Source organism: Cricetulus griseus, chromosome 6, assembly GCF_003668045.3.
Source record: "Cricetulus griseus strain 17A/GY chromosome 6, alternate assembly CriGri-PICRH-1.0, whole genome shotgun sequence".
Lineage (NCBI taxonomy): Eukaryota > Metazoa > Chordata > Mammalia > Rodentia > Cricetidae > Cricetulus > Cricetulus griseus.
Window position 1 is genome coordinate 33,379,342 of NC_048599.1, and position 24,959 is coordinate 33,404,300.

General features: G+C 44.6%; 1 protein-coding gene across 1 annotated transcript in view; it reads right to left on the reverse strand.

The window, feature by feature from the left end:
* Positions 1-330: 330 nt before the first annotated feature.
* The window catches only part of Slc24a3 (solute carrier family 24 member 3), a 474,391-nt gene continuing 449,762 nt past the window's right edge, over positions 331-24,959 (reverse strand). The window contains exons 14-17 of the mRNA XM_027421608.2: positions 23,352-23,466; positions 22,147-22,259; positions 5,561-5,626; positions 331-3,157 (exon numbers count right to left, since the gene is read on the reverse strand). Coding sequence (XP_027277409.2) covers positions 3,011-3,157; positions 5,561-5,626; positions 22,147-22,259; positions 23,352-23,466 — 441 coding nt within the window. The 3' untranslated portion in view covers positions 331-3,010. The remainder of the gene's footprint in view (positions 3,158-5,560; positions 5,627-22,146; positions 22,260-23,351; positions 23,467-24,959) is intronic.

Here is a 24,959-nt window from a genome sequence, read left to right on the forward strand (position 1 = left end):
CATACAGTGCTCTGGGTTCCACCATTAGCACTGTAGAAGAGATAAATAAAATAAAGCCAAGCTCCTGATCATGTCTTTTGGTTGACAATAGAAACACTAAGTAAGGAACAAGCTTCTCAACACCAACAGGTATAGCAATACTCTAACACACATCCAAGGTGTATTTGTGAGACATACAATTCTAACTATGGTAGTCAGACATCTTAAGATGTAAATACAAAGAACAAAGCCAGGTACCTTCTGTTCTTGTTTGCTGCAGCTGTGGGAGATGAAACACGAACCATAAAACTCAACAAAGCCCAAGTGGAGTTTATTGGGGAAAGGGAGCAAAGGGAGGGGTAGGTGTTGGCCACCCAGGGACAGAGATAGAAGGGGGTGATCAGCTGGGAGGCGCTCGCTTAAAAGGGAAAGCTTGCACAAGCGTACAGTCTGTACACAGCCACGTAATGTGTGATGTAGCCACGCAACACAGGGCCCTTTGAGCTGTCTAAGTATCTGCCTGAATGCTGGTGTGCATACCCTGCCAGTTGTCAGGGGACAGGGTCAGCGTAATGCCAGGATATCAACACCTTCAACATTCCCACCCTGGGAATATATATTAAGCAGTTACGTTGTTACTATGACTCAGTACCCATTTTTTTCTTCTAGTTCCAATGTTAGTTGTGTTGACTTTTCAGGCACAATGGTAGATCTGGAATGTCCTTTGGATCAGAACATGGCTTATTGTAATTGCATATTATTGTCTCTTTTGAGGAATTGGCTTGGCAGAAGGTGCATGTTGCTTCCTTTTTTGAGGCTGAACACTTGAATTCAGACCATCCTGCCTCAGTCTCCTGAGGGCTGGTATTCCAGATACCATGGACAACTCAGAAAGCTCCTAACTTTTATGATTGAAACCTTCTAATGTCAGGATGGAGAACTTGGCCCCTGCCAAACAACAGCAGGACTCTGATGATCTTACTTTGTGTCCATCAGAAAGGAGGGATTCCTAACACAGTGTCATGTGTACTCTGCTACAAGCAGAATTCTAGAGTTCTGATGACACAGACCCCAAATCCCTTCAACTTAAACAGGACCCATTATTTGCAGTCAGTAGTTGTTGCTAGCCATATTAATTAGTCTTCCAGGTGAGTCCAGCCAGAAGGAGTAGGGACTACACATACCTGGCTCTGTAGCAGTTGCTGTCATTCTCCCTGCTATAAAATAGTACGAGTCCAGCCAAGAAAGCAATACACTGTGTTTCAGGGAGGATACAGAACAGAGAAGTTTATTTTACACCATCCGTCCAAGAAAACAACCGCCATAAACCAGTGCAAAATGTGCAACCAAATCAATAAGTGTGTCTTAGCTCTGAGAGCCCAAATTGGTGATTTTCTCTCCTGGTCCTCGGTTGATGCTGCCCCTAGGCTGGTACCTCAGACAGAAACACTCAACCAATTTGTAGCAGGTTATTTTTACGATTCAAACCAGGATGTGTACAAGGGATTGGGAAAACCATACCGAATGGGTGATAAGTGATCAGTGCTTAAAGTAAATACAAGGGACAGCACGGGCGGGCAAGAATCCACAGTTTCAATAAATACAAGTGTAACAAGCATGGGTGTGTCTCAACTTGGTGGAGTTATTCTGCATAATAATTCAGCATTCTAGAAAATCTAGCAGGGCGGCTGAGCGGTGGTTGGTGAAATGTTCACAATAACTTGTGCCCTTGAGACAGTCTGCAGTTAACACATTCTGTGGTTTCCAAGGCATCAGTTCTCTGCTTTCTCCCTCCCTGGCCATCCCTCCGGGAGGGGAGGAGTGAAACTGGCCAGCTTGGTGGTGGCATCCTTTAAGGAAGAATGTTTGCTCAAGAGTCAGCTGTCAGGGTCCAGTGTACTCGATACCAAGTGGCAAATTGGGACTTCATTGACGACATCTGTGCAAAATGTGCTTTCTCTCCATTTTCCAAGAAACCAGTGTCTGTAGCTTCTGTCCAGAGAATAGCGATAGCCTCTTGGGTCATCCCCTGTCACCACAAATGCCAAGCAACAAGAGCACATTTCAAGGACTCAAATGCTGGGGAAGTTTCTGTTGTTGACTGCCTGGTGCCTTATAGATGGACAGTTAGCCAGGACCTTCCTGTCAAAGGCCTCAGGCAGGCTAGAACTATTGCTTGAAAAACTAGAAAGAATCTAGTGAGAAAGAGATGGTCATAGTGAACATGTGTGAAGCAGGTTTCTTTCTCTAACACCATACCCCCCACCCCCAGTGATGCCTTCAGGACTTTAGTGAGGTGTCCTTGGGCAGAAAAATGTCATGTCATGCACTTATTCCTGGTGGTCTTGCTCAGTGGTTTCTCAACTAATGGTTAAATTCCCAACAGTCCTGGAATTCACCCCCAGCAGACAGTACAATCTGTGGATCATCGATTAAGCCAGAGCCCAGTGAGAGAAGACACAGGTGACTCCTTCGTCTCTAAAGAAAAGTAAAGAAACGAAGAGCCCCCTCAAGTAAAACAATTCCCTAAACTCAGTAACCTAGGAATCACCCTGAAACAAAATAATCCCGACACTTCCTGCCATCAGCGGACCCTCTCCTGTTTCCTCAAAGTCTCTGGTCATAAATTAGGGTGTCTTCTGTGAAATAACTTAAAAAAGGAGGAGGGATTGGAGTAAGTTGTGCCTGGCTTGGGCCAGTTAGCAGCCAGTTTTGTTCTAGAATCTCAGTCACTGTTCAAAATGGAGCTTGGAAATTCATGTAGATGTCAGGTCTTCACATGGAAGAGGGGAGACAGGAATGGGCTGGGCAGGTGAGAGGGGCTGGGTGGGAGGTAGGACCAAGGGAGCTTGGAGCAAAGGAGGTGGCAGGGATAGCCTAGGCCACCAGGACAGGAGCAGAGGCCTGTGGACAGCACGGGAGAGACGGACGCTGCGGCCGGCCCTTGAGGGGCCGCATGACTCGGGTGCGGCCGGGTCTCGTATTGCACAGAAAAGAGGACCTGGGCCTCGGCAGGTGGCCTGGCCAATCATTAGTCCCCACACATGGGCAAGTTCACAAAGGTGAACACGTTGAACTCCGTCATGATGGAGAAGCAGAGGAACACGCCGTATAGGAAGAGGCACCCACACCCCAGCTTCTTGTCCAGCTGCCATTTGTTCAGGTGAACACCAAATACCTGCAACAGAAAGAATAGGTCAGAGGGTGCTTGGAGGGTTGCATCTGGGGGTGGGGGGGCGCTGTTGAGGGGGATCCTGAGCCTACAACATCTTTGAAAAATAGGGATATTAAAGTTAAAAAAGAGAGGAAACCAGGACCTGTAGGCAGTGGTCCTCCTGTTAACAAATAACAATGACAGGTCCCAAACCCAGAGTGGTCTAGGATCATCCCTGGGCTCCAGCCCCATGGTCCTCTGTGCTCAAGATAGGCTTCTTCCATCTTTTCCCAAGCCCTGGCTAATGCTCAAGGACACCTTCTAGATCTACTGGCTTCACCTAGCCAATTCTCTACTATCCATGAGTCTCTTCCCATTGCTGTGGATGGAGGTGAGGAAGTTGTCCACAAATTCCTGCTTCCAAATAATTATTTCTCTCCTCCCCTAAAAACAAAGAGTGAAATCGCTTATTTCCTAACTGGCTTGGTTGTTGTCAATCATGCTACCCTGGTTACCCCCGATCTCTGTAGTTGTATGTCCTGGCTCATCCTCACACTCTACCATTGTACTCTCACTGTCTTTTTAGTGATTTCAACACCTGTAAGTTCTTGTATTCTGCATCAGTCACCCACCAGTGACTGAGTTCCCTGCTGTGCCTGTTAGCTACATTCAAATGAAATAAGATACAAAATGCACCCTTTTGGGTGGCATTGGCTTCACTTTAGGTGCTTAAAGTGATACATTCACTTTTTATCATGTAGTGTATATGCAGCTCTTTCATTTGGGAAGGTTCTAGGGAACAGTGTTGCAGCATTGACCTTGTTATTAACAGTAGCAGAAACAAATTCCTACATTCCTTCCTTTCCATCTTATTTCCTTGGGTACCCCAAATTCTCACAACTACAAACCCACAGAACCTAAAGTTTTTGGATACCAGCACTGTGGTGGCTTGAATGAAAATGGCACCTAAAGATGAATATATTTGAATACTTGGTTCCCAGTTTGTGGCATTATTTAGGAAGGATTAGGAGGTGTGGCTGTGCTGGAAGATGCGTGACACTAGGGATGGGCTTTAAGGTTTCAAAAGCCTATGCCATTCTCAGTATTTGGCTTTCTTTCTGTTTTGTGCTTGTGAGTCAGATGCAAGGTATCAGCTACTACTCTAGTGCCATGCTTGCGTGCCATGCCTGCTGCCATGTTCCCCAACGATGATGGTCAGGCACTCTAACCCTCTGGAACATTGAGCCCCCAATTAAATGCTTTCTGTTATAAGTTGCCTTGGTCATGGTGCTTTGTCTTAGCAATAGAAAAGTAATTAAGACAACCAGAGTCCCATGGGCTTCACCCATCTTGTCTGTCTCCTCCCTTCCCGACTCTTTTTTCATTCTATCTGTTATTACTTTTGCAAAAGTCTCTGGTTTCTCGTTCATTTGTTGTACTAGCTTGGCTAATCCAGGATCCTTTAGTTCAAATTATGTCTCCATTTACTCATGCTGGATACACACAACTCACCATCAAAGTTGGATAAGCAATGTCCAGCCACACTGATAGGGCTCACTGAGCTTAGGTTGGTTGTTAATGCTTAAAAGCTAACACTCTGACCTCCTGGGATCCCAACTTATCCTGTCTTTTATATCTCACCTAGATTCTACCTGTACCTTCACTCACTGCCTATTTATAGTGCTAGGATCACAGGCATATGTTGCTATGCTTGGCTTTTATGTGAATACTGGGGTATCTAAACCCAGGTCCACATGCTCACACAGAGCACTTTATCCACTGAGCCATCTTCCCATCCCAGGTCCCCATGTTTACACAAAGCGCTTTACCCACTAAGCCTCTTCCCATCCCAACTCTTTGCTTTTTTATTGTCTGATTGAGGACCAACCTGAGCAAGTGCCCCATCCCTAGTGTCACACATCTTCCAGCACAGCCACACCTCCTAATCCTTCCTAAATAATGCCACAAACTGGGAACCAAGTGTTCAAATATATGCGTCTTTAGGTGCCATTTTCATTCAAACCACCACAGTGCTGGTATCCAAAAACTTTAGGTTCTGTGGGTTTGCAGTTGTGAGAATTTGGGGTACCCAAGGAAATAAGATGGAAAGGAAGGGATATAGGAATGTTGGCACAGTACTACTGGGATATATTTCTAGCACTCCTCTCTAGCTTTTGAAAAAATATATTTTAGGTTTGACATGAGGTACAACCAGCTCTGAAGAAGAGGTTATTAGCTCCTTATAGGAAGGGAAGAGGAATTCCAGCAGGTTACTAGGATCCTTCTTTAGAAAAATAGACAGGAGATGGCACATCTGGATGTCTACTGACACCACATAATTGAGGCCACACCCATCTGCTCTCTGAAGTAAGCAAGGGGAGGGATTGAACATGAACACTCAAGAATGGAACAAAGCTGCAAACTTACCGTGACAAAGACAGAGGCCAGAAGCAAGCCGACAGAGTAGATGAGTCCTCTGCTGTTCAGCCGAATCTGTAAGGAAGGAGTGAACAAGGTCAGGCTTCCAAATTGGACACCTGCTTTGTGTGGCCTTCAAGCAAGTTGGAGGAGCAGTGATTCCAAGTTTCTCCTCTAGGATGGAAGCAGACAGTGACATAGCAGCTGTGCCCTGTCTTTGGGATAGGTGCTTTCACAGACACTCATAGCTGTCTCTATCAGTTCCTAGCCCAATCTTGTCCTTACTTCAGAGGCAGGGCACCAGCCACACCAGCCCACAAACCTAGAATCTCTATCATCTTAGGATTCTTGTCAATAACACTGACCTATTGACTTGACCTCTATCGAGGTTTAGCTTTCTCAGACTCATACTACTTTTAGGGTGAATTATATCATGTAAATGATGGGAAAAATTTGGCTTTATTATTTTTTTGTCTTTTTTTCACATGAAGTTTGTTTGAGAGAGATACTGAGCTAAAGATTTACAATTAGGTTGAGAGTTTAGCTGAATCTGGCTGTCACCTTGACAGAGAATGCTTCTCCTCCTCAGCACCTATCAAGTATCTTCTACTTGACATATGTGAAGCCAAAGCCAACTGAGATACCAAGTGTAGAGACTCCAATGGCAAGCCTTGCTATGAAATCATCGAGTCAAAGAGAACCTGGTGGATTCTGCATTTCAGCTGAAGAGAACTAAGGCTGAAGAATTTGTAAACTACCCTCAGTACCACGACACCATTAGCACCTGCTTCAAAAGAAACTCCCTTCCAGCCCCAGTCAGAAGAGGCCCCCAGAAGAGTAGGGCTAGCTTCAAAGAAGCCTGAGCCTAAGAACTATGTGGAGATGGAGCTCACATCCTTTCATGAGCTATCAGCACTGGTTCTCATGCAGGACGTCTAACAAAGACTCTCTATGTCTGGGTTAAGATAGACCATCAGCCATTTAGTCCTTGGAGGTCCTGTAACCAATCCTGTTACCAAGTTCAGGCCATTTAGAGAAATATAATTTCAAAATCTGCTTCTTCTGTTCCATTGTGACCCCTACTAAAACCAACACCATAGGTTTTGTGTCTGCTGGACTGGAAGAAGTAGACATGTGGATTCAAGTTCGAGGATTCCATTCCCCACTTCCACCTAACCCCTATTCCAGCCCCAGCCAACATATGCACATGGTCCTGAAGAGAATGAAAGTCAGCCTGTGCTTATGGAAAGAGGGGATGAGACTGGTTGATTTCTCCATTGTTTTCCTTCTCTTTCTTTTGTTTTTCTTCTTGAGACAGTAATTTTGCTATATGGACCAAGCTGGCCTCAAACTCACAGTCCTCTTGGCTCAGTCTGCCAAGTGCTAGGATTATACCCATATCTGTCAACTATTTTCTAAGAAGGCACACTGTGCATAGGAGTGGCTTGGGGCCTCTTGACAAGGTCCAAGCTATATGTTGCCCTTATTTCAATGTTTCCCACTGAGATGTGCATGTGGGAACAGTGAGGGTCTCTACAGATGAGCGTTTCAGTTCATCCTTCACCAGATGTTCTAAATAGCTAATACTTTCTGGAGAGACTAAGAACACAATAAACCTCACTAGGCAAAGTCTTTTAGAGGACTAATTAGCTGGATTGTAGAGGGAGGGATGTGATAAAGACATCAGAAAGGGACCACTATAAACCTGGTTCAGAAAGTAACCACCAAAACCGAAACATCAAATAACAGATGTCAAAGCCAATCAAAAATCAGACACACCCTAAGCCAACAGAGATGTTTCATTTGCATGGTAAGAATTACTCGACTGGAGAGGGGAACTATATGCATAGTGATCCACCTTAACTGTCCAGAATCAGTGACTGGAATCACAAGCTGGGAAGTTGCAGGCAAAGTGGTTTATTCTAACTAAATGAGGACTCTTCCTGAATGGAGTCTCTCCACAGCCTATGGTCCTTTGCAGGTAGTTCTTCTGTAACTGCCATGCCAGTTGCTCTCTTTGCAGACCAAATGCATTTACTTTTCTTCTATCCTGGCTAAGTGCTGAATTCTTTAATCAACACATTAATCTCCCTACAGAAACCATCTCTATGAGTTCTCTATCTGCTGGTCCCTGGCAGGGAAATAGTTACCAACAACCAAATGGCTTCTTGACAAATGAAGGGGAATCAGGTACAAAGGCGGAAGGTTAACATTACTAATTCAGAGCAGGAACATGGAGGACAGGCCACATATCAGGCTGGCTGGTGATCTGACTTCTGCCCTCAGCCCAGTGTACCCTTTCTCATCAGCAGGTTGGTCTAGGGAAGTCAGTCTTGAGGGGTACATTGCAAATGTATCATAATGATGAGGACACTCTTGTTGGATAAAGTAGCACATGTATGTAATCCAAGCACTCAGGAGGATTTTGAGTTTGAGGCCAGCCTGGGCTATACAGCGAGACCATCTTAAGAAGAAAAAAATATTTTCTTCTCCAAACATACCACCTACAGACTCTATGACAGACCCCCCACTCTGTACAGCGCTGGGGGGCAGAGGGTTACCCAGAACATCACAGCGGTCAGCAGGGGGAAGAATTGTCTTTGCCCATGTCTTCAGTTACACAGTGCTGGGGTTGTGTACAAACATTAATAAACTGGGAATAAACATTCAAATTAACCCTTTGAGATCTTAATTTTCAACATCATATTCATTCTTCTTTAGATGGGGGGCCATGTGTTCCCAGCCCTTCTTGCCCCTTCAGCTCTAGGGTCAAATCCTTTGTAAGAAGTGAGTGATTTCTTATCCTTAAGTAGCCAAGGACCAGTGAATATAAAGATCCAAGTAGGAAGATTCTGTCTGGCTAACCACTTTCAAAATGAATCATGCTATACTCAAGTTTTTGAACTTCACTCTTGCAGTCACGAAGAGCCTTAAGGAATAAATACTAAATACTGAAATTGCTGAAATACTAAACCTGGCTGCAAAGATGAATGATGATGAGTTCTTCTCTGGGGCTTCTTCTTTCTCCATTTTTCTTATTAATCTTCTTTTGGTAGAGCCCTCTGTGCACCCAGGAGGTACTGTCATTTTTCTCCTTGTTACAGAACTAAGCTTGTGTTTGTTCCTGGATGGCTGACTCCTGGCTTGTCCATATACATGTGATAGACAGGAGTTAGGACCCCTTTGCTTGGCTCTTGGCTACATTCTCTGAAGGCTGGGTACGTGGGCTGGGTCATAGCTTTGTGAACTGTGATGGCTAAGCCACATCTGGCCCTGTCACCTGTTTTTGAGTTATAGGCATCAGCAGACCACTGGCTTGTTCCATAGTTGCTGGGACCTGAATTCTGGTCCTCATGATTGTAACACAGCACCATTTTCTTCCTCCTCCTTTTTATTTATTTTTTGTGTCTTTCACATCCTGCATCTCCATGTCATTCATTTCCCCATTCCTTCATATCCTCACTCTGCCCTTGTGACTACCTCCCTCCAAAAAATAAAATTTAAGAGAAGAAGAAAAAGAAGAAAAAGAGAAGGAAAGAAATCAATCTCATCATGGAAGCTACAGTGTGACACAGTGAGTCACACAGTAAACCCTTTTATCCATATATCTTCATTTGCAAATGTTCATTGCAAAGCTTCATTGGTCTGGTTTGAGGCCCCCGGTTTCCACTATACTATGGATGCTGGGCCTACACTTGGTTATCCTGCTGTTGCCCTGTGTTGTGGAGATCCTGCAGCTTTGGGTCTGCAGGACCAGTCCTGCATGTGCTCCAACAGATCACAGATAGGGTGGATGATATGTGTCACATGTAACCCTGGTTCTGGGCCTGGGTAGTTGCAGAGTTGGTCAGCCCACCAGCTTTCCTTTGTCCTCACCACAGGTGGGCCCTCTTCCATGGCCCTGGCAAGTTCACCCCTTGCAGCCATGAACAAGGGGCGGGGCCCATTCTTCTGCTTTTGTGTCTTCAGGGTCAGCTCTCCCACACCTTCACCTGCAGGGCCAGCTCTACTGTGCTGTCCAGACATGACATAAGGACCACTCTCCCCAGTGTGGCAGCTGATAAGGGGCAGGGCCAGCTCTCCTGTTCTTATGACCTCAGGGTCAGCTCTCTCATCTGCCTCAGGCATTGATGGGAGGAGAGATGCCTCTCTCCTACCTATGCCACCATGTTACAGGCAAGTAATGGTGACAGCTCTCCCATGCTCACAATTTTAGGGCTGGTTCACCCACACTTCTGCCAATGGGGTTGACTCTATTGTGCTGCTCATGTGAGGTGCAGGGCCTGCTCCTGAGTGTTGTAGCTGGTGGCAGGCAGGGCAGGGCAGCTCTCCCACGCTTCTGACCTCAGGGCCAGTTCTCCACCTGCCTCAGGCATTTATGGGTGGTGGTGGTGGTAGGAGGGCATCTCTCCCCCACCTATGCCACCATATGACAGATGAGGAATGGGGAACTTTGATCTTAAGTGTATGTACTACCAGATGAGTTTTGACAAATGCATGTATTCACGTAGTCTCCATGTTTTCTCTTACGTGCAGATCCTATATTTAATGCATATCATGTATGAACTGTATATGTAAATAGAAATGATAAATTATATATGTAAAAATTTTATATATGACACGAAAATAGAGGTACGACTATCTGAGAAACAGAAGAAGAGTAGCAGGAGTGGCAAGGTAGAAAATGGAGTTTAGTAGAGGAAGTACACTCACACTTTATGACATACCTGAGTGAAATGTCCTTATGAAACTCACTACTTCATAAAATCAATACATGTTCATATATGTAAATAGAAACCTATATCTGTCTGTCTGCCTGTCTATCTGCCACCTACATATCTGCCTATCTATCATCTATCTCACTTTCATCACCCAGGTAATGTAGGTGAATATCTCTGAGGGCTCCAGAACTAGTCTCTGGGGGGGTGGGGGAGTCTGTAAATCAGACTTGAACATTGAACTTCTGTCATTTCTGAATGAGCTTTGAACAAAGCCTTTGGGCTTCAGCTCTACACAGAGCTGAGTTCAGTCACTCCCCCAGCCCCTGCCTCGCAGAAGCAAGGCACGGCAAGCTCAAATGCAGTGTTCTCAGGGCAAGTATGACCTGAGATCGTGTGAGGCCCATTTCAGATCGTTCAGTCCTGAAGTTTAGTGCTGTTTTCATTTCTGGCCTCCAGAAACACCCACTTTCCTCTTCCAATTCCTTTTTTGGCAAGTTGTGAGGGAGGAAACAGAAGTCTGGCTGCTTCCAAAGTCAACAGGAGCGCAGCCCACAACACATGCACATTTTTTTAAAGTATGGATGTACATAGAGACTCATTCATACCAAGTTTCATGTATTTATGTCACACACAAAACAGTTTCTGGAGCCTCACTGCTTTCAGGGATCCAAGAAACCCAGGCTAAAAAGATTCCATTCCCCATCCCCCCAAACCCCACTCACAGCAGCTAAGACATCCCGATGGTCTGACATGGGTTCTACCTAATCCATGAATTCTTTTGGAAAAATAACAAAGTCTTTGTTTTTTCTTTTCTTTTCTGTTCATTACTATTGGGAACATACGTTACACAGTGTCATCCCCACCCCCATTCCTTCCTTGATTTCTGAGACAGACTCTCACTATGTAGCTCAGGCTGGACTCCAAATCCTAAAGTCCTGCCTCAGTCTCCCCAGGCCTTGGGTTTTCTGATTGGGCAGTTCTAACACTTGTTTGGGTGTAGTTTCCAGGTGGATGTTAGTAAGCCTGGCTTTATACTGAGTGATATCACTGAGTCAGAGTTTCTTTCCTTGAGTAATTTACTGGGGTGAAAAAGTGAACAAGCCCCAGAAAAGAAACAAGTTAAGGACAACTGGCATTTTTACCTGCCCAAAGCAAACTCACAAACACAGTGTCCTTTACTCTAGAGCTTTCTCCAAGAGGTAAGTGAGGATTTTTATTTTTATTTGAAGATGAGACACTTAGTCTCAGAGGTTGCAGCTTACAAACCTGGTGAAAGGTCAAGTCTGTATTTGGGCTTGGGCCTTAGATTCTAAACTCTAGACTTCCCTCTACCTGCCCCACCAAAGAGAAAAGCTAGGTTCTTCCCTTCACCTGTGAGTCCTTAGAAGTCATTACTGGGCTTTTCTTTCCTATCATTCTTCTAAGTCCTGAAAAAATGACAAGAATCACACAAGCCACAATAGCAGATGCCATTAGCATTTTAGTCCATTTTCCATTGCTGTAACAAAACATATGAGAGCAGTTTGCCTATAATGAGTAGATTTTTATTTGCTCAACCATTCTGGAGGCGGGGAAGTCTCAAAGCATGGCACCAGCATTTGCTTAACATCTGGTAAGAGGGTATCTTTGCTGTATTATTGTGTGTGTGTGTGTGTGTGTGTGTGTGTGTGTGTGTGTGTGTGTGTGTTTGTGTGTGTGAGTACTTGTCCCTGGCTCTGTGTGTAGGTTATCAAATGGTGGGACAGAGCAATCATGCTGTGTTTTCCTTCTTTCCTATTTCTTTAAATTTTTTCATGTTTATGGATGTTTTGCCTGCATGAATGTCTGTGCACCATGTCATACAGTGCCCAATGAGGCCAGAAGAGGGTTTCAGATCCCCTGAGATTGGAGTTACAGAAGGTTGTGAGCCACCATTGTAGCTGGGAATCTAACAAGGGTACTCTGGAAGAGCATCCAGTGCTCTTAACTGCTGAGCCATTTCTCCAGTCTCCTTCCTTTTCTTATAAAGCTACAAATGCCACCATCTCCATGACACTAGCTAGTCCCACTCATTGCCTTTAAAATACCCTGCTTTCAAACACTATTAACACTGGGCTTTGAGGACTACATTGCTAATGATAAGCACTGTGCTGATCATACACTCCACTCTGGATGTCTAGGTGGGTACCAGTTACCTTTCCACACCTAGTGCCTCCTCTGAATATGCAGACAACTCCCTGAACTGATGAACTGCCAGACAGCTACTCTCCATGGTGACTCCTAAGGGAAGGTGCAACCTCAACTTGCCTGCCTTTCAGATGGGTCATTCAGAGAGACAAGGCTGTTCAGTTTCTCAGAGATCCCTTGTTGTCTATCAGTAATGAAACATTCTCTCTTGGAGGGAGGAGAGCACTTAGGAGAATCAGGAAGTAAACAATACTTAGAATTTGGGAGAACTGAAACAGAGAAGGCTCCCAAACCCCTCTCCCCAGTATTATGTAAGCATAAGGATAGCCAGGGAGAGGAGACACTTTGAAATTTCCAACTGCCTGCATATTTGGAGAGCTCCAGGACTATCATTTTTTGTGGGTTAGCAGTGGGCTTCCAGTGATGCCATTGTCATCCATGCCCCTTTAAGTAGCCCCTTACCCACACTCCTGTCTGCAACATTAGACTCAGTTCATCAAGTTGCCTTCTAGTGTAACTGTTGGTCCATCATTTCTAGAGTAGACATTTGTTCAGGTCTCCCCAGGAGAGTCTCACACAATGCCTCTCTGTGGGAATGTAGCTCTAGTTGTTTATATGGCAACTGGACTGTTACTACAGCTGCCACTGGCTGTCTCCTCATCCTGTCTACTTTTCTACTGCCATAGCAGAGTTTCCTGGCTTGAATCAACTCATCTGAATCTGGCCTCAGGATTGCACCACCTCTGAGACACTTGAGACTAATGAATATTGAGACCCAACAGCTTTCCACACCAGCCTTTCTACAGTAGGATCATTAAAGGCCATTCCTTGTCCCAAACATCAATGAAGTTTTCTAACACAAAGCCTGGAACCCAAGAACCAAATGCATGGGGATTCGTGATGTTACTATAGCTCCCTGGGCTCTTTTACAACAACCGTGACACGTGTTGTGAATCCATCAAAATGCTACAACACTATCTCCTAGCTGTCTGTTCAGGTCATGTGAAAATGTAGACTGTCCCTACATTGGCTTTCTTATTTTGCTGAGTTCTGTGGTGGGAATACATCCATCTCAGTAGATTTCAAATCGCCAATAGGACATCCCTACAAGTGAGTCGAAGAGCTGCAAGCAGTTGCTTCTCTCAAGTGTATATGAAGCAGCTCCAGCATTGAGGTAACTCTAGGGGTTGGGTTAGGGGATTTAAGAAAGGAGAGGCTGGTTCTAGCAAACACAGCAGATTCTAGGTATTGACAATTAGATTAGAAATACTTGCTGAAGAAGGTAGGCAAGAATGGCAGGAAGAGAGGAAGAACTGATTGGACTACTGATCCATCTCATTGAAGCTCTCTGTTTGGAAGGATATGTAGCCCCTGCTCTCTGCTGGAGAGTAAAGTAACACACATCAGAGATACCAGACCCATGCTCTCTGGAAGACTTCTAGAGAAGATGATGGTTGGATGACAGCTGGCCTCAGAGGAACTTGGGAAAGGCCCCAGACATTCTTCTGGATCCCCTGACTCCTTTTCTTGCAGTTTCCTTCCTTTCTGGGTGACCTCACACTTTTTTGCCCCTTGGTTTATTTTTCTACATTACTAGGATATAGCCCTGGCTTTCTTCTCTATCTACATTTATTTCACTTATTAGTTTTAGTCTCTAAAAGGCATTTTACTGCTATTGACTTGCAAGTATTCCTAGCCACAGAGGCCTCTCTGTGGAACTTCCCAGGTACTCCACACCAGGCCACTGTCTGCTTGACATTTCCATCAGGATGACATTGAAACCCACCAAACTTGACCCACTTTAAATGGGAACTCTATTTCATTCAAACGAGTCCCTTATCTTGTCCTTCTTCCCCCATGAAGGGCACCACAAATAAGCAACCTTTGATTGTTTTCCTCTTATCTTCACCATGCAGCTGTTAGAAAACTTAATTATCCACTTCTTCCTTAAAGAAAAAACAGTTTATCCCCATTTATATTCCAACCATTTCAACTTTGGCTTCCTGACTTGCCTTCCATCTTCTGCTCTCGACTTCATCCAGTATATTTTCAAGCAGTATCAAATGAAACCTCAAGTTTAAAGTGAGGTACCTTATTAAAGTCCTCAATAGTACTTATAGGAAAACCCAACTGTTCACAATGGCCAGCACAGCACTGAACAACAATGCCCTTGGCTCTCCCAGCTCACGCCCACTAACACTCAAGGGCCGGTGTGCAATGTTTCTGTATCTTTTGCTTAATATCTGCTATTCTCTAGCCTTAGTGCTACAACTCAGAGTGAAGGTTGGTCTCCCTCCCTCTCCCCTCTATTAGGTTACAGGCCCCTACTCCTATAGCCTGCCAGTGGGCAGAAGTATTTCCCTACCTTACTGACTCAGGGTCTGGCTGGTGACATGCTTTAGCCAACAGAACATAAGTAGACCTGACTTGATAGAAACAAATCTTTGAAATGTGCTTGCAGAGTTGGGCACAACTTCTTGTGTTTCTGCTTCTTATCACAAGGGTAAGAGACACTTGGAACAGAGCCCTTTGGAGCTTGGAGTCAAGGCCAGACCAGCCAAACACTTTCAACACACAGGTGCATGGATGCGGAACAGATATTAACTAATTTATGCTACTACCTTTCAGGGCCTTTTGCTAGACAGATAACATCATGCTATTTTGTCTTTGATGTGAATGCTTCCTATGGGTCTTGCTGCTACCAGTTTTGTCTGGTTCCAGCCTCTTCTCTGCATAATCTTCTCTTCTCTTTTTTCTTTTAGACAGGGTCTCACTGTGTAGCCCTGGCTGACCTAGTACTTACTATGTAGACCAGGTTGGTTGAACTCACAGAGATCTGTCTGCTTCTGCCTTCTGAAATGCTGGGACTAGAGGCATGCATCCTCCCCCACCCCCACCCCCCAAGCACAATCTTCTTTCTAAAGGACAACATGACCACATCTTTACCTCTCAAATACCCATCATTCTTTCTGTTACTATGGTTTACAACGTTCTTTGACACATTTCATTCCTGCCATTCGCCTTCAACTCTACTCCTCCCTCTACCACAACCATAGGAGCCACCCTGGGTGATATGGTGTCCACCAGTGTGTCAAGCCTTCTCACATCCTGGGTTTTTAAAAGTTTTTTTTTTTTTTTTTTTTTTATCTGTCTGCTTAGAAACGTCCTCTCAAAATGCTTGTTCAGATAACCTCAGACTCAGAACAAACGCTACTTTCTTACCAGTGTTTCAGGTCGTCTGACCCCTGCCTCACACTTCCTTGCATCCTGCACAGTTATGAAGGGCAAGCACCACATGCTTTGTGTGGATTTACTTATATAGTTGGCTCCTCCCATAGGCTGTCATTCCAGAAGCACAGGGATGTCTGATTTGCTTACCATAGCACCCCAATGCACAGTGGGTGTTCAGTTAGTGCTTGCTGCAAGAAAGAATGAACTAGCTTTAAGAGGCTGTTTACCTCTGAGAATTCTGGAGTAAGCTCATCTCTTGCATGGAGAAAAGGACAGACCTTCTTCCTTCTACCGTTGCTTGTAAGATTTACTATACGTTTCTAAATCCTAGCTCAGAAATGTGAGTTCTGCCCTGACTTCCTGGAGGCTGACTGTTGACTTCCTTGGTTCTGCTAAATCTCACCACATGGCTGTACATCACCATAATGGTACAAGAAGCACTTATTTCCCCAACTTTGACTCTTAGGGTTATTTATTCTGGGCACTTAAGTAACTAGCTGGCCTCTGAGCAAGCTATAGAGTCTGGAAATGTCAAAATCTGTAAAAGTGCATTCGTTCTTCACTGTCGAGTGTGAGAACCTAACGTCAGACAGAGCAAATGCCTGGATGGTAATTGTCCCATAATTATGACTTGGAAATCCCATCTGGACAAGATGGAAAAACTGCTTCAGAATTGTCAGCAGGTCTCTCTCCAGAGGTCAGGAGAGGTCATTAAACACACACAGGCTGCTCGCTTCTGATGTCAGAGATGTGGAAAGATGTCCTGGGGTTACTGTCATGCTAAATGGAAAGGAGGCCCTTGAGTGTCCTTTCTGAAATGAAGCTGCTCTCTTGGGAACAACTCAGGGTGCAGATGAGGGCAGGCCAAATGCATGCAGCAAGTAAGTCCTAAGTTGCCTTTCCATGGATCCGTGCCATCTTCCAAATGAGTCCTGCACCTCAGCACAAAACTACTTAGTGATGCCCCAGGAACAGATGGGCTTGGGGTACTGACCACTCAAGGAACCCCATAAGAGCTAGGAAAAACCAGTAATTGAACAAAGTATTTTCCTCATGAAAGGACCCAGAACATTCCAAACCTGAGACAGACCTACTATAGAAACATTACTCACTTAGCCAAGGGACATAGTGAGGACTGCAGCCCCACAGGGTCTGTGGACCACTGAGACGTGCATGTAGAGTCAGCAGTGCTCACCCATTCTAGTTCCTTCTCCTTTTAAATGATGTATATGAAGCCACCTTATCTTTAACAGCTTCATCCCTCTCTGTCTTTCTGAGAAGATTTAAACTTAGGGGTGAATCCAGCCTAGATTTCCACCTCCATCACCACGCCCCTCTGCCCTCTGCTGTGGCACTATGTGCACTTGCAAAGATGCCTTTCTGGTTGTGGGACAGAACCCCCCTGGGTCTTGGCTTTCTGATCTGCAGAATTGGGTCACAACTGCATTTCACTTAGTGTGAGACATAGCCATCCAGCTGAGGTCACTGGTGTAGCTCCTGTTTATGGCATCCTACGCTCCCACACCCTGGACTTCTTTCTCTTCTTGAGCATGACCTTCCTCAGTGTTTTGTATTAGTGGTTTCCTTTTCCTGGTGTGTTCCCTCTTTCTCTAGACACCCAACACTTGCTCAACTGGATGCTGAGGAGCACAGCAATGATACTCGATTCAGGCTTGGTAGATTACCGCTGACATCTAAGCTGATACCTGCAGGATGACCCTCAGAGTGATAGAACAGAAGCTCGTGGAGGGAAGAAAGAAGTCCCTTCTCTTTTATGGATCCCAGGCTTCTAGGCAACACAAAAGACCCAGCTTAGTAGGGCCAAATGCTATACCATTATTTTGGCCAAGCATCACTTCCCACACTTCATTACAAGTGTGTTTCCTGTGTTTGCTACATAACTGAAGTCCAGCTTTCTCAAGGTGCTCAGCTGCTGGCAATGAAAGTATTTCATTTGAGATAGAGCCTAACCTCGAAGCTTGTCCCAGATCTAGGAATGGAGATGTAACTTTTCCTTAGAAACCCAGGATCAACGCCATGAACACAAATAATGTCACACAGCCAGAATGTGGCAAAGCTCTTGGGAGCTATCCCACATAAAGGGACTGCATGCCAATTCAACTAAGGAGATAAAAACAGTCTTTATTTAAACAAGAAAAACTTCCTGCCGTATGTATATGAAAATAGGGGCTGAGGTGGTGCGTGAGATGCTAAACTCAGACTCTAGCAGAGATGGTCCATGGCCGGTGCTATACAAAAAGGTGGGAAGACATAGTGTGGGGCTGGGTAGACAGAACATCCACGCTGACAAGAGTATTCCGCCTGTGGGAATTCTTAGGCATTTTTTTAAAATGAGAATTCTCCTCTCATTAGAAGTCCTATTAAAGCAAAAGCAAATTATTTGAGGGAAATAAATTTTAGAGTAACATGCTAAGCTTGGGCCTACAAGCCAAGGCTGGCTTGGTGATGGCTACTCTACTGATTCATCTCAGGGCTTTCCTGACCTCATCTCTGGCCCATTTCCTTTCTTCTCCTGATTCAAGAGGAAGGCTTCCCAATAATGAATACTATTACTGCTGTAGAAGACAGTTTCCAGAATATATGCTTCAAAATCTGCACAACCACAGCTTCTAAATTGTTCTTATGCTGTCAATAATATTGCAAAATAAGCTTGTCACACTTCTTTTGAACTTTTAAAGTTCAAAGCAAAGTCTCAATTTTAACAAGAAGTGACGACACACCTAGATAACCTACCCTTTCAGACCCCAGCCTCCCTCCATATAAAAAATGAAATCTTGGTTTGCCTGGGGCTTGTAAACAATGTTGAGTTTCTTTCAAAAGAGGGGTCTATGGAAAAGCCCTTGGATGTCTGTATTTCTGAAATTAAATGAAGGTCTTCCTTGCACTGGCCACTGAGACAGCTGTGTTTAGATACAATGCAACCCAATGCACTTTCTTCTATGATCTGCCCAACCTAACTTTCCCTTGTGTGTCTGGCTCCTGTTCACAGAGAATCATGGCTTGGCTGTGTTTTCTCCTCTATGTAAGGAACCAAAAAAGTCTTTTCTCTCTCTAAGTTAGTTGTCTCTGTTATTTCTTTATAGTAATGAAAGCTGACCAATACAATGGATCTAACACTGAAAGGGTTCTGTCTCCTGCCTCTGTCTGTCTCATCAAGTGAGTTGATGGGGTAAAAATTTAGTATCCAGAATCGATGTTTAAGAGTTATTTAGAGCACAATTTCTTCTTGTGGTTGCCTGGTTTTTAGGCCACTGTCTTCTAGTTCTCAACAGAGGAGACCAGAAGCAGTTGGAATTCAGATAAAGGTCATTTTTTAAAAACTTCTTTATAACTTCATAACTTTGATAAGAGGGAGGAGGGAGAGTGTGAAGAAAGAAAAAGAAAAAGACAAAAAGAAAAAGTTGGGTCAATGTTTATTTCTAAGTATCAGCTGGAAAGAATACTAAATGATAAGCTGCCCAGGCCTTTGGGCTTTACCTAGACCTGAGGTGGCAACCGGTTCACGAAAGGGAAGTGTTTGGTGAATGCCAATGAAAATTATGAAGTTCCAGAGGTAGGCTTTGCTATAATCAGGTTTTATTTTGTTCTGTTTTGTTTCATTGCTCAAGCATGTGTCTGCCACCCTTGTGATTTGAGGAAGCTGAAGCATTCTTCAAATCTCCTGCATGACATTCAACAAATTAAAATATGAGGGGTAAGTCAGGCACAGTATTGTAGGCTTGTGATCCAAAACATAAGAGGCCTAGACAGGATGATTTTGGGTTCAAAGTTAGCTTGGGTTACACATTGAAACACTGACTGAAAAAGCCAGGAATTGGAGATGTAGCCCCAGTGTAGAGCCCTTACCTAGTATGTACATGGCCCTGGGTTCATGCTTCAGAACTGCAAAAATAAAGGTTAATTATCTAATTATTATAATTAAAGTAATTTAATTTGAAATATTATTAAAACCATATCATTATTCTGAACTATCAGATTTATGTACAATGCTTATAGATCTCTAAACCTCACAGACTGAGGTACAAAGGCGTCCCAGGCTTCATTAAACACCACAGTGAGACTCAAAGCCATGTGCATGTCCCTGAACAGCAGCATGGCCATGTACCTTTGGGAAACCCAGATGCTACAATACTAGGCCGCCTTTGAAAATGAAGTTTTTCTAATGAGATTTTAAGCAAAAGGTGTTTCATCTAATAAGAAGTAAAAACAGTGGCATATGAAATATCTGTATAGTGAATCTCAGCTGCCTAAAACAAACTAGAAGGAGAAAATAAGCCAAAATGCTAACAATGGTCTTCTCTGCACTACACTATGGGTAATTTAAATTTCATCTCCTGGAGCTACAGTGTCCCATGGGCAGCCCTAAACCCCATGTAGCTGTATAAACTTAAAGTAATTAAAGTGGAATACAACTGAAGAATTCCTTCTTCCTATGCACCAGCCCCACACCAAGTGCCTACATGTCATGTATGGCCAGGGGCTGGTGCATCTGCCAGTGTGGCTACACAGAATTGCCAGAACTGCAAAAATGTCTGCTGTGACCTATAAATCGCAAATAAATCGCATGCATTGTTTGTCGAGTGACGAACAACTGTGTAAGTAAGTAAAGGTTCAGGCAGGCCAGGGGTAGACAAACCCCAGGAGATGTCCTTAGCATTGGCAAACCTTGCATTTTAAGGAAGTGACAGGCCAGCCTTAATGACTGAGCTTAAAGACACTTAATACTATTGTCCCAGCTTCCAACTCCCAGTTTAAGAATGAGAATGATGGTAAGGGGGGGGGGGCTGGGGATGGGCCCTGGGTCATTCTGCAGAAAAGATGCTGCAGGAACCTGTTCTAGGTGGTGGCCATTAGCTTCTCCTCTCCTTCCTCTGCACACGGCTAAACAAATGAGCAAGGCCCTTCTTGCAAGTTGGTGGGCGAATGAGATCTGTCTGAACAAGGGGATGGGGACAAACCTGACATTAGTCACATCTGTGCACTGTATCCCGTGCCCTGGCTTTCCCTACAGTAGAGAAGGTGTCAAAGCCAGCCGAGTCACGTGATGGAAACTGCCTCACTCCCAGGGTCTCCTTTTGGAGCTGTCAGAGTGGGAACATCTGCTGTGGGAGTTTAGTAGGAAATTAGCCATTGCTGGGTTACCCCATGAAGATTTTGGATTGTCTGCAGTATATTAATAGTACCTGGTGATACTACTCTAACAAATAAAAGAGTAACTTGGCCTTCTGTTCAGCAGATGTTAACACAGCAGGGCCCCCGGGAGGCTCTGCCAATCCTTGCTCTTGGGATGCTGCTGCTTGACCATGCTTTGTTCTTGAGCAACAAAGAGACATGCTAGGCAAGCTTGATGATGCACACCTGGGTGCTGAGAGTCACTTATCATGGCTGTTCTAAGAACAGAAATGTGCCTCCTTGCCAGCTATCCACCAATGCTTCAGATTCTAGGGGATTCCCTTGCACAAACCAACGCACGCGTGTTCCCTGAGTTTACTGTTAGAGAGAGAGAGAAAGCAGGGCCTGTGCAGCCTGACAGGGACGGAACTGGAAGCCTGCACCAGGCCTATCTGGACTGTGGATATACTTCATTTTCCTATTGCTCCTTTCTCCATATCCTTTGCTGTACTAAATCTTAGCTGGGAGTATAATCTGTTATTGGCCCCTGCCAGTACTCCTGATGGATTATCTAACTTAAAGGTGTTCATGGGATTCTCCCCCACCCCCCACCCCCACCAGCCAACTCCCAATATCTTCCATATAAGATTTTCCTTCAGGAATGCAGAGACAAATAAATACTCAAAACAAGAATGACTTCTGTTGGGTCCTTATGTATCCTACTGGCATCTGCCAGTATTTTGTCTTAAGTATCAAACATTTGTGAATGAGTGATGTGGGCCAATCATAGGAGCTGACTGACAGCAATCTTACTCACGGACCTTCAGAATTTAGGAGGGTTATTTGGAATCTGAGACCATCCAAGAGATGACACCTGTTCAAGATACTCCACCTAGATGGCCTGCCTCTTTTTACATGCAATCAGATAACTAGCAAGAGGTTGCAGCCAACTCTGGTCCACTGACTGGTTCTTCATAGTTCATGAATTAGGATGATCTTTACCTTTTCAAATGTCAGAAAAGAAATAAACACAATATATGACAGCATGAAGGTTTTGAGTAGTCAAATTTCAAAGTTAGTAGCTATGACAGAGAGCCATCTATCCCCTCAACACTGCCTTATACTTATGTCCTGTTTGAGGCAGAAAGTTTGCTGACCTCTGCTTTAGAATCTTGCTTGTCTCCACATGTGTGGCTTTGGAAGATCCGTACAAGAAGAATTTGTTTCCCTCACAACATTAATATATACACACCCCCTTTACTAGGAGACAACAGGCCAGTGGCCAGGGCTACTAGAAACATCTATCTAGTCGGAACTGAAGAAGTTAGGGAGGAATGCACTCACGTAGGATCCGTAATCCACAGCCAGAGTCTGCAGAGCCCAGGGAAGACCGAGCCCAATCAAGATGTCAAACACATTGCTCCCGATGGAATTGGACACGGCCATATCCCCCATCCCTGCAAGGACAAGAGACCATTAGAGAGGAAGGGGATCTCAGTAGGAAGCACCCACATGAGACTCTCCTACGTTTTTGGTCTGGCAGTCTGGTAGTAGTTGTGTTGGACCACGTACTTGGGTCTCTCTTAGCTCATCAGTGGTATGAAAAATAACAGATTATAATACAGGGAATCCCCATTCTGCTGACTCCTAACTTCACTTCAGGTATGAAGACAGTGTAATTGATAAAAAATACCCATATTTGGTTCCAAGAACACTGGAACTTCTGAGCCACCCTCCTAGAAGAAATAAACCCCACAGCATAAGCATGGTTCCACAAACTTGCCAACTTAACACCATTGCACCGTTTCCCACCTGTCCTACCCTGAATTCACTGCTTCTTAATAACCAAGTAACAAAGATAATGTCATCAGTAGAATTTCTGAAGCAATCCACAGGACACTGTGCTAAATTTTGTTGCTCTCATTGCTTAAAATAAATGCCTTCCAACATTGATCAGGCACGGAAATGAGAGTGGAAATGATGTCACTGTTGTTAATGTACACTTGGTCAAGTAAGATTTTTGTTTTAAAATGGGGAAGTACCTGTCATGTGCTGAGAAATGACTGCTGACAACTTGGAGGTGCTATATTATGAGTGAGCTTAATTATGGGGGATTGCCTGTCTTTCATAAGTCTTGGTTTCCTTATCTATGAAATGGAAGCACAATTGTCCCTACCTCTTGTAGCTGTTGAATGAAGAAGGTGCCTCACTCAGCCCAGTGCCTCATTCACTCCAGGTTAGCTATTTTTTTTCTATATTTATTGGTTTTTGTTTTACAATTAATGGATGATAATGATGATCAAAAGGGGCTGTGGCTGCCTGGGCAAGCATCTGTGCCTTACATGGAGATGTTTTATGCCTTTTTTTTCTTATTCCTCTGATCTCAGGAAGTCATCTGGCCAACATGGCACTGAGGTTGACATCACCCATCTCTCCTTCTAAGAAGGGTCTGCTGTCCCCTTCCTTGCCAAATGAATGGGACAGCCCCCACCAGGTAGAGAATCCTTCCTTCCTTCCCTCCCTATCTTCACTGTCCCTGGAGATCCCACCTTGTCTGGCCACGATAAGGCTGGCCATGCAGTCAGGCACACTGGTTCCAGCAGCCAGGAAGGTGATCCCCATGATGACATCAGGGATCCCCAAGGTGTAACCGATGATGGTGACCTTGGAGGAAGCAGGAAGAGGCAGTGAGCCAAGAGACACTTTGAGCTACCTGCACAGGTTCCCTCTGATAAAGCTGCAGAAAAGCCTCCACTGTGGGCTATCTTGAGGTGGGGCAGCATCTTTTTTGGATTTAATCTAGGAGGGTGTGAACAAGGTGTGAATGAGATCCTGACTGCTGGCCTTGGATGATTCTTGGACAGAACCCAGACTTTTCAACGAAGGGTGAACCTATCATTTGTTCCTTTCTAGTGATACTTGCATGTTGGGAAAAAACTAGAATTTAAGAGAAAAGACAATATTGAAACAAAACACTTGAACTCTAGATGGCCCAGGCTGCCAGGCTGTGCTCGGAACGTAAACAACATGCTGGCAGATCTGTGATGGGGTTGACAAGCCCTGGAAAGGGGCTGGCTTCACATCTCATTTTGGTCTGGCTTTTTCCATCTCCACTTCCATGAAGTCAGTGTGACAGCTAATTTTGCTTGTCAACTTGACACACTTGGAAAGATGAATCTCAGTTGAGGAAATTGCCTCCATCAGATTGGCATGTGGGGACATTTTTGTGATTGATGATTGATGATGTAGGAGGGTCCTGTCCACTGCGGGAAGTTCTATCCCTAGTAGTTGGCCCGGGGATGAATAAGAAAAGTAGCTGAATGTGGGCGTGGGAGCAAAGCAGTGAGCAGCATTCTTCCATGGCTCCTGCCTTGAAGCTCCTGCTATGAGTTTCCTTCTGACTTCCCCCCAAAAATGAACTGTGGTCTGAAAGTGGAAAATGATATAAATGCTTTCCTCCCCAAGTTGCTTTTGGTCATGGTGTTTATGATAGCAACAAAGACAAAGGACACTTGGTAATTATCATCATCAGCGTCAACTTCTTCACCATAGTCACTTTCTTTCTTTTAGTTCTTAGGCACTGGGCTTAACATTCGGTTTTAACTTTCTTAATTCTCACAACCATCTGGTCTGAGTGTTCTGCTCTGCTCTTCTCAGTTTACAGGGAGATGGGAAGTAAAGGGTGGACTGCCATCACCCAAGGCATTGCTCAGTGACACAGGTGAGTCCACGGCTGTCCCCAAGTTGCAAAAGGGAAAAAACAGAGTAGCAGGGAGCTGGCAAGAGAGGTGGTGGCAAAGCCAGGCTTTGCCAAGACTGTGCATTTAAGGAATGGGGCTTGCAACACCTGGAACTCTCAGGTCATCTCGAAGCCACCGGGGCAGTCATACTTTCCATACCATCTTGAGGAAATGTAAACCATGTGTGGCAGGGAGTCCATTCACAGCACCCCTAGGCCCGTGGTGAAAGGATGGGAGCATGTGAGTTCAAGCCATTCAGATCCAAACCAGAAAATGTTCTCATTTCCATTCAGTGATGAATTTAGCACAGGGTGGCCTCAGGCTTCTGACATCTGTCTCCAGGGAGGATGAGGCTGCTGAAACATATCTCTCCAGGTTGTTGTTCTAAAGAGCCTTCATAAAACAAAGCTGCAGCAG